The sequence below is a fragment of the Apteryx rowi genome, unplaced genomic scaffold (genome assembly GCF_003343035.1).
Source record: "Apteryx rowi isolate R43461 unplaced genomic scaffold, aptRow1 scaffold_131, whole genome shotgun sequence".
In the NCBI taxonomy this organism is placed as follows: Eukaryota; Metazoa; Chordata; class Aves; order Apterygiformes; family Apterygidae; genus Apteryx; species Apteryx rowi.
In genome coordinates, this window is record NW_020447542.1 from 734390 (window position 1) to 743553 (window position 9164).

At 36.3% G+C, this 9164-nt stretch overlaps 1 protein-coding gene across 2 annotated transcripts in view; it reads right to left on the bottom strand.

Annotated features, from left to right (window-relative positions):
• Positions 1-295: 295 nt before the first annotated feature.
• The window catches only part of PPWD1 (peptidylprolyl isomerase domain and WD repeat containing 1), a 15146-nt gene continuing 6277 nt past the window's right edge, over positions 296-9164 (bottom strand). Inside the window, exons 6-10 of one of the 2 annotated variants that reach the window (XM_026056420.1) lie at positions 8526-8715; positions 6939-7120; positions 4209-4290; positions 3421-3603; positions 296-2357 (exon numbers count right to left, since the gene is read on the bottom strand). In XM_026056420.1, the coding sequence (XP_025912205.1) occupies positions 2214-2357; positions 3421-3603; positions 4209-4290; positions 6939-7120; positions 8526-8715 (781 nt within the window). In that variant the 3' untranslated portion in view covers positions 296-2213. The remainder of the gene's footprint in view (positions 2358-3420; positions 3604-4208; positions 4291-6938; positions 7121-8525; positions 8716-9164) is intronic. The other variant, XM_026056421.1, reaches the window with a different exon arrangement.

Below are 9164 nucleotides of genomic sequence, written 5' to 3' on the forward strand. Positions count from 1 at the left end.
AGCCCCTGGCAGGCCACAAATCTCTCTAGACATGAGGTCAGGTCAGCAGACAGATGCCTCCATCCCCTGCAGCAGGGAGTCCCCCACAAATTTTCCCTTTTTTTTTGATTAGAAGTTGTTTAAGAGTAGAATCTTTACAGTAAGTTAAACTTAACACTTCTTTCTTTATCACTGAAGATATCCCTTATTTCACTGAAGGTAAGTTTCTTAATGATTGCAGCTTTTGGGGAATTAATTTGATTAGTATCTCCTTTCAAGGAAATGGTATGAGAAAGAAAAAACCACCATCACCTACTGTAATGATTTGGCTAGATTTATTTCACTTCCTAAAGCAGTAAACACAACCTCCCCCTTCATTATGCAAAGATGGAAAATCTGAAGTTTGATCTATTTGCGTTCTTATTCCTGAAATGAGTTAAAGTACTACAAAGTTATTCCCTATCAAGCCTGAATTCTACATCAGGAATCAGACCTTTATTTGTACCCATGTAATTAGTTATGAGCTGAAAACCTGTGGTCTGGGCATTCATAACCTTAGAAATACATATGGTTAAATAATGAAAAAAGAACATCTGTCCCTTTTACAGCTTCAGCATTACAACTGAGTTAATACAAAAGTCTGCAAATAATGGCGCAGTAAGAAGAAAAAAATTGCATAATGGATTATATTCTCCTAAAGTAGTATAAGCCTACTAATGCTGTTTTACCAGTCTTTTGTTTTGCATTTGGAAAGCAACAATAAATGCTAATAAATACTTTTCTGTTGATGTGAACAAAAACTTGAGTAAAGAGAAATATACCTTTTAAAACCACTTCTGTGTTCCTGTCCAGTTTATTGGCAAGTTCAGCATGTTATAACTCCACATTCAGCCTTTTTTGAGGAAAAAGGGAGTGCCTTGAACTTGAGGATCATGAAACCTTCAACTTTTTTGTTTTCTTTTTGTCAAACAAGCAAATTATCTATATTGCTAAGTTAACTAACTAGAATCTTCTTTTATGCTGTTTAATGAGTGCTACAAAAAATTTTAAGCTTGATTTCTCCCCCCCAAAACAAACAAACAAACAAACAAACAAACTGCTCCAGGGCTACTTCTGGATGGTTAGGTACTATCATGATTCTTAGTTATATGTGCAGACTTGTAGCAGGGAGTAGAGATTTCCCCTGCAAAATAAACTGGAGAGTATGACCCATCATGAATAGACTTCAAGTTCTATTTAACATCTCATATGAAGATGATGATCTGAAGCAACTGGAACAGTTGGTTTCATAAATAAAGTCATCACAAATGTGAACTCTTCAGGGTCTTGCACTACTGCACTGGTCAGAGTTAAAATTATTGCTGTATTTAGAGTAGACTTAGTTACCCAACATAGTACAGGACCATATTTAGCCATAGGTTCACTACAGCTTGAGAAGCTGGCTGAGCTTTCCTTGAAGCCTGCATCCAAACACCTGACAAGCTCAATTTAAAATAAGTGATGGCAATGATCTCAACTGAATAGATATTTTAGTAGAAGTAATGTTTGGTAGGACTTTAGGTAAAAACAAGCTTGAAACAGACTCCTGGGGCTAAAATAATGAGGAAACAAACTGTAAAAGATAATTAACACTTTTAGCAATGCCAAACTAGTTGCATGAGACTTTATGCACTGGCTGCTCTTTCAGCATAATAGACATAGAAGACAAACATCCACAACTGTCTCTAAAGGACAGAGGTAGATTGTGTTTTGGTATGACATGTATGTAATTTAATCTAATTTTGGATGCATAAACATATGATTGAAGGGTTTCTATTTATCAAGAGCTGACTACAGTTTGCCACAGATTTCATTGATGTGAAAAGGATTAATTAAACATGAAATCTGAAAAATGCAAATAAAGGGGGTTAAGATATCAGCTAGATACTGATATTAATTAAAAATACTACCAGGAGACACAATATAGGTTCTTACCTTCAGTGTTCCATAGAAGAGATACAAGAACAACAGTAGACATTGTAAGAAACATGCATATGGTTTTACTTTAAAATACAAAATTATTAAAAATACAGGCTTATGACACTTTAGGTACCTAAAATGTAGTAGAACCGATGTCTGCTGTATCCTAGGGTTTCTTGCATCCAAGAATTATTGAAAAAGATCTCTTTTTCTGGGTCCTTTTGGGTCCCACAATGCTGAGGTTTTTTTTAAAGCTGGAACCTTCAACTCCTAGCTTACTTCACAGTGATATTAATGATGCTGACGTCCTCGTAGGGTTTGTCAGTTTTGGGATTGACTTTTACATTTGAGATTCTCTGAACAACTTCCATTCCTTTAGTCACCCGTCCAAACACGCTGTGCTTGTTGTCTAGCCAGGGCTGTTTGAGGGTATAGGAAGAGAAAGGTAATTTTAAAACAAAGTTACATATACATTAAATACAAACCAGGAAGAAACTGAGCTAGAATAAGTGAATATGGATGCCTTTTATATATTTGGACTATTAAACTAAACACCATGTAAGTGCAAACTGCTGTTTTAACAAATGAAAAACAGTGCAGCTCATGCACATTCATATGCGTTTAAACTCATCTTCTAAAAGATTTTCTTAAAAGTACTACAGCGGACAATTCTAGAGATGCAGTAGCRTTTCACAGCTTTTTTTGTTTTAAGTGTAATCTTAGTTTGCAAAAAGGCTGTTTCAATACATCTATTCAATGCTGCTCTCAGATAAAATTTAAGTGTATGCTTGATTTTTGTCAGTCCAGAATACTGGACAGGCAATATTTATACAGTTTGCCCAATTAGTAATCCCCATATAAGTGCCAAAATAAACTTAATGAGCCTTCAAGATTATGTAAGAAGGAGATGCTTTTTTAAGACATGATTTTGAAGTAAGTGCTATAAAAAAGTTTAAGTAACAGCTTGAAGGATTTGTTTTGCACTTGTTAGATTCATATACCAAAATTTCTTTTTCTGGCTGTGAAGCTGCACACAGTTTAAAATATTAACAGGGAAGTTTTCCAACTTGAATATTGGTTTCTCTGAAGAGCTAAGAATAGACAATTTTAGAAGCCATCCCTCACCATGTCCAAAAACATGGAACAATCTTAAAATAGCCAAGATTCTATCAAATTTAAACCAGTATGTTAAGTATTCCAATAATATAAAACTGCAAAAATGTCTGCTCTACTTAGAATTTGATATGGCCCTTACTCTATCAAAATGCCTTTTATGATCACAGATGACAAAAATACCTTTCTTAATGGAGTGTTTCAGTAAAGCCAACACAGTGTACATTTCTGTATGCAGCACTTATTTCCACAATAACAAAGGTTGTTTGGACAGTACTATTTTCCTTTTTCACCATAAAAATTACTGTATTTATTTTTACTATATAGTTAACATCTCAGGCCTTAAATTAAGCTTTTAATACTACTTACAGTTGGCACCACTGTTATAAAAAACTGAGATCCATTGGTATTTGGTCCTGCATTAGCCATACTGAGTGTATAAGGTCTGTCGTGTCGTAAAGTTGAATGAAACTCATCTTCAAATTCTCCTCCCCAAATACTTTCACCTCCCATTCCTGTACCTGTGGGGTCACCAGTCTGAATCATGAAACCCTGCACAGAAATTGAATATATTACTGCATCATCTCACAGAGTAAGTGAGCAAAAGTGTCTGATGCCAGGTGAAGCTCTCTTAGCTGCTCCATAACTCCAAAACTGCTTCATACTCTTCAACAAAATGTGAGTGCTAAAATGAAGTGGATAAGGAACAGAGCATTCAGGATCTCTTTAAGTGATAATCTGCTATTTATCAAAAATAAGATTACTCAGTGGTCTCTGCTAGTGAGGGACAGAAACCTGAACATCTCTACCTTCTGCAAACACTTAAGTTGTATCAACTCGACTGTTGCAACAAAAATAAGTAGCCTTACAAGGAATGTCCATTCTGACAAGAAATGCATAAAACCCTAATTCAAGCAGGATTACCAATTTGATCTTTCTCTCAAATTTCAGTTTTTTTCTACCGTGTCAGTTGCAGGACAGCTATTTATTAAGCAATTTTACTAAGTGATGAAGCTCTTCAGAGCTCAGAATTATTCAGACCTTACAGGGAATTATAAAACCATTCCAGAAATCCTCTGTGCAAAAGGGAAATGAAAATGTTGACAGAACTGACCCAAAATTTACATTATGTAAACCAACAAAAAATTAAAAGTTACCTTGATAATACGGTGAAATATGTGTCCATTGTAATAGCCATTTCTGCTATGCACACAAAAGTTTTCCACTGTTTTGGGGCACCTAAAATCATGCAATAGAAAATACAGGCTACAATAAATATTTAACTGTATTGTGGCAAGGCCATAAAGATTTGAGACTGAGATCCTGTTGTACTGAGCCCTGTTTTAACATACTGTAGAAAGGTCTTTCATCAAAAAAGTGACACTCCCTCCCCTCCCTGTCCTGCCAACCCAGAGCTGGAAGCAAAGAAACCGAGGGCAGTACCAAGTTGTCTGGTTGCACAGGAAGTCAGCAGCAGGCTCTGAAGCAAAATCTAGTTCTTCCCTGAAACCTAGGTCAAGGCACCCATCATTAAAGGTTCCTTTCCCAGCTTTTTATTTATATACTGCAGTTAGATTTACAAAACCAAATAAGGAATTTATGCTCCCTAAGAAGAAAGTTGTTCAGCGTTCTTTTACCTCTATAATTCTATCTGCCCATATGCATGTGAGGCATCTACATACAAGAAGTGAAATTTAAAACCAGAATGTTTTAGTATTACAGAGAAGTTCTGCAATCACTATAGAGCCAGTTTTCCTCCTCTGAAACTGCTGACAAAGATTGTTTGGAACCAGAGGGAGCAGGTGGAATGTTATTGCTGATGGAATAAAAAAAACAAAAACAAAAACAAAAAAAACACACACAAACCTTTCCCTGTCTGACTTCATTTTTTACTCCCAAGAGGGTTGTTACTGGAGTTGCAGTTCTTTGTGACAGCTCTTGAATGGTTTTGAAGAAGGGATTAATAGTCAGAGTGTCCATCTACATAGACAGATTCAGGCAGCCACACCCACACACTTTCCCAGGAAACCAGAAAGCAGTCAGGTTGAGTTCGTAAGCTGTACAGCTACATGAACTATGACAAGGAATATTACTTTGGGCTTAGTGATATTCTAAAGCATCTCCTGGACCAGAGCACCAACGGCGTAACTATTGGAACACACAAGATTACAGTCTAATTCCGGCTGAGCTGTACAAGAGTAGGCATTCACAGCTTTATTCCACTAGCACACAGCCAAAGATTTAAGGGGCATACAAAGTTATGTCCCCTATCCTCTCCTTTATTTATTACATTCATCATGAAGAGTTTTTAATTTCAAAACTCAGCTGGAAGGAAACATTAAACAAAAAAGCACAAACCTGACGGTGTTGCATTTAATCTAAAAAATGCATGCAGAACACTGTAGCGAAGCACGCAGCAATACTATGCATGCAATTATACTTGACACACAGGCATGAGAATTAAAAAAAAAAAAAAAGTCAAAAATATGCAGCTTGTTCTGTCACTCATTGGTATGTGCTGTACCATTACTGCAACCTATACGCTACAATTATGAATTCCAGGAACTAGGGCTTGAGGCAAGGAGACATTGGTGAAGAATGCAATGGAAGACTAGCAGCCCTGCAGGGTAGAATTAAGGTTGTGTTGCATTATCTGTGCTGATGATAAAAGATGAGCTTGTGATTAACACAGACTACATTTAAATGGTTTAAGTTTCAATGTATTTACACAGCAAACCTGACAATCTTGTATAAATCCGAGTGTTTCACAAAAAATCTTTACATGTATTAGGTAGTGTTGTGAAGGAGAGACGCTGACACAAGAACTTAGCCAACAGTCATACATAAAACGCCTTTTCAATTATATGCGTGTTCTTAGATATAGACAGCACTAATGTYATACACTGGTATAAGTTTTATGTTGCTCTTGAAGGATGAGCTGCAGTAACATAAAATGTAAGAATACAATAGCTACATTTGGAAACTGCAAAGAGTATTATTCCTCTGGCTTTCATAGGCCTATTGCCAGATSTTCTACTGCTGCTGCCAACATCATTCTTTTTCAAGATGGAATGAAACAGCACTGCTTTACAATAATATGTAGCTTGCACAGAAGAATATCATGCCCTATCCACACCTTATGTTTGGAGAAAAAATAAATAAATAAAAGAAAGGAGTAAATCCCCCAAACCAGAACTTACAAAGAGCAAAATCCATGAAAAACATGTAGGGCGAGAGCAAACAAAACACCACAATCATAGGAAGATGGACAATTTAGTCAGATACAACAGTCTAAGCTGTTGTAGAAACAGTCTTAAGCTGTTTTTTGATCTACGAAGGTAAAACATGGTTTTGCCTAAGCCCTCCCCTTAACACAATACCCCTTATTGCCTCTTCCAACCTTTACTAAGCAAAGGACAAAACATATCAAAGCTAGCTAAGACTCATGACAGACCACTGTTGTCAAACTACAGATACAGTGGTTGAACTTTGTTTCCTTCAGCAGGGCACTGACTCTAGTCTCTTTTTTACCCAGCCTCCAATTATCATGGAATTTTTCGGAATGTAGCTATCTTTCAGACTGCAGCCCTCCTGCAAATATGGTTGAAATAGTTCAATCAAAAGTAAATAGAAGAAAAACAAATGACAAGCGACAAGAAATACATTGTGAATCAGCGGCCCCTCACTGTTACTTAGACCTATTTTTACCCTAGTTTACTTGTCACACTCAGGTAGCCTGCTGTATGAAGAAACTGTGAGGAAACAAGGCCAGAACAAAAGAGGAGGAAGAGAACCATTCCTAGCTGGGAATGCATCTCTTGGATACCGATACTGGAAAACACGAGGGAAGGAGCAACAGCGTAACAGAAAAAGTACCAAATACATACTCAACAGGAAAAAGCTTGATGTGAATGTCTCCCATGCTTGTGTGGATAATGGCACTGTCTGAAACTCTTTTGGGACCTTCCGCCTGGGTGGCTGCCATGACCTCTTCTTTAGAAGGTTTCTCATTAAACACATCTCTGTCAGAATCTGCACTCTTTGTATCTTCTGGTTCACGTTTAGTAAACTGAAGAACAAAAACCCAGAAAGCTACTGTTCATTTTCTTTATCTTACACAGTGCTCTGCACCTGAGACATCAATGTGATCATTCAGCCTGCTAAACACCTGAATGGATTTGAAACGTAGCCAGAATTCACAGATCCTTGCATTGCAGCATTAAGTGCATTATCAGCACTGCCAGAGTCACAGATTCCAATACAACTACTTGTAAATCCAAGTAACTTTTTCTAATCTCTCTGTATCTTCTACCTCCTCTCCTTTTCAACATAAAGCCCACACTAGTTCAGCACTGTTTTTTTAGAGAGGAGTGGAGAATATCGATATGTTCCATTATGTTCAGGCTGAACTGGCAGGTCTTTTGGCTTCACTGCAAAGACATATTAGAGTTCTCTTATTCCAGTGCTGCATTAATATAAGACTACAGACAGAAAAGCAAATTAAACTAAAAATAGGAGAAGTCTCAGAAATTAGGTTTTTATAATAGTTCTTAAAGGAGCAAGACATGCAGCAAATATCAGTGACTACACAACCATCAATACACTTACATTTCAAATGGCAATCACCAGATTTCTGCATGCGTTCATTTGCTGCATAGTCATGTTTTTTCTAAGAGTGTCTAACATTTCCACATTTTGTCTAACTTTTCTTCCTCACCTGTACTGTTCAGAGTAGTGTACTCCATTCTGTACTATATAGTCACACAAACCACACAAAGTAACCGCACAGAGTTTTAGGAAGTATATTCTCTTGCTCTGTAACCTAAACCAATTCAAGCACAAATAAGCCAATGGACAGCTGGACCTCTAACCTCCACTGTGATCACATCCCAGATTAACCACAAACTACTCCAGAATTGCTTGTCTGTTTTGCTTATTCATTGCATCTCATCCAAAATCTAAATTGTGAAGAGGAAGAAGACTTGTCTTTGTTATTTACCCAAAAGGCACTTCAGTGCTACAGAGTCCTGATGCTTCTCTGAATTTAATTATTTTATGCTTCTTATACATTTTGTACATACGTTTAATTATTGTTTTTAATTGGTGTAAGATCTGGTCAGAATTTTTAAATATTTTTACATTAATTTCTTAAACTACATCAAAAGCCTATACCCCTCTCAAAAAACTATAATTTAGACAGCCAAAGACATCAAAAATTTTTAATGGCTTGAGCAATATTGTGAAAACAAAATTAAAGACTACAAAGCTCCTTCTAGTCAATTTTTAGTCAGTTCAAGCTAAAATTTCTAGAATATACTTGTAATTTAAGGAGATGCCTCTGGAAAAGTTGTGTTTGCAAATGTTCAATCCAAAAAGCACTGGAAAGGCACAAGGAGAAAATTAAAAAGTAATACACAATGAGAAAACATCAATACAAGAATGRAGTTATTCAAATAGAAACCACACACACACACCATATAAAACCTATTTTTTTTAAAAGCTGTGCAGATTACTGTCGGATCTGGCTGGATGTTCTGGAGAACAGGGTTTTCAGATGCCTTCATCTCTATAGTGATTGCAGCACGATGTTTCTTTGCTACTCCTTGGAACAAAGCTAGTTGCATCACCCTGATGTTTTCTTGTTTGCCCAAGATACGAATACACCTAAAGTACAAGATATAAAAGGTATAACTACCGTTATTTGCTCATGACACAGTCAGACAGTCTTCTCTCTGACTGCAAGATACTCAAATCAAAATTTCTAAAGCCTTCTCAAAATGATTTTTACTGTTTGTTTCTGTAGGCTATTTACAATGCTTCTCTATTCAACCTGCAACATAATTTACTAGTCAATCTCCCTGCTCTGTAAAAACTCGACTCCATTGATCTGCATTCACTTCATGTTATCATATCTAGTTRGCCAGAAATTAATTGATTATGCATTTTTAGTATCAAAACCCTTTCCACATATTCTCATTTTATTTCGCTTTAAACTACGACTCTTTAATAAATGTGGGAAAATCTTATCTACAGTCTAATTTAAGGTTCCCAAGCAGAAAAGAAAGAAAGAAAAAAAAAAAACCTGGAAAGGAGGAAAAACAAATGAAGAACAA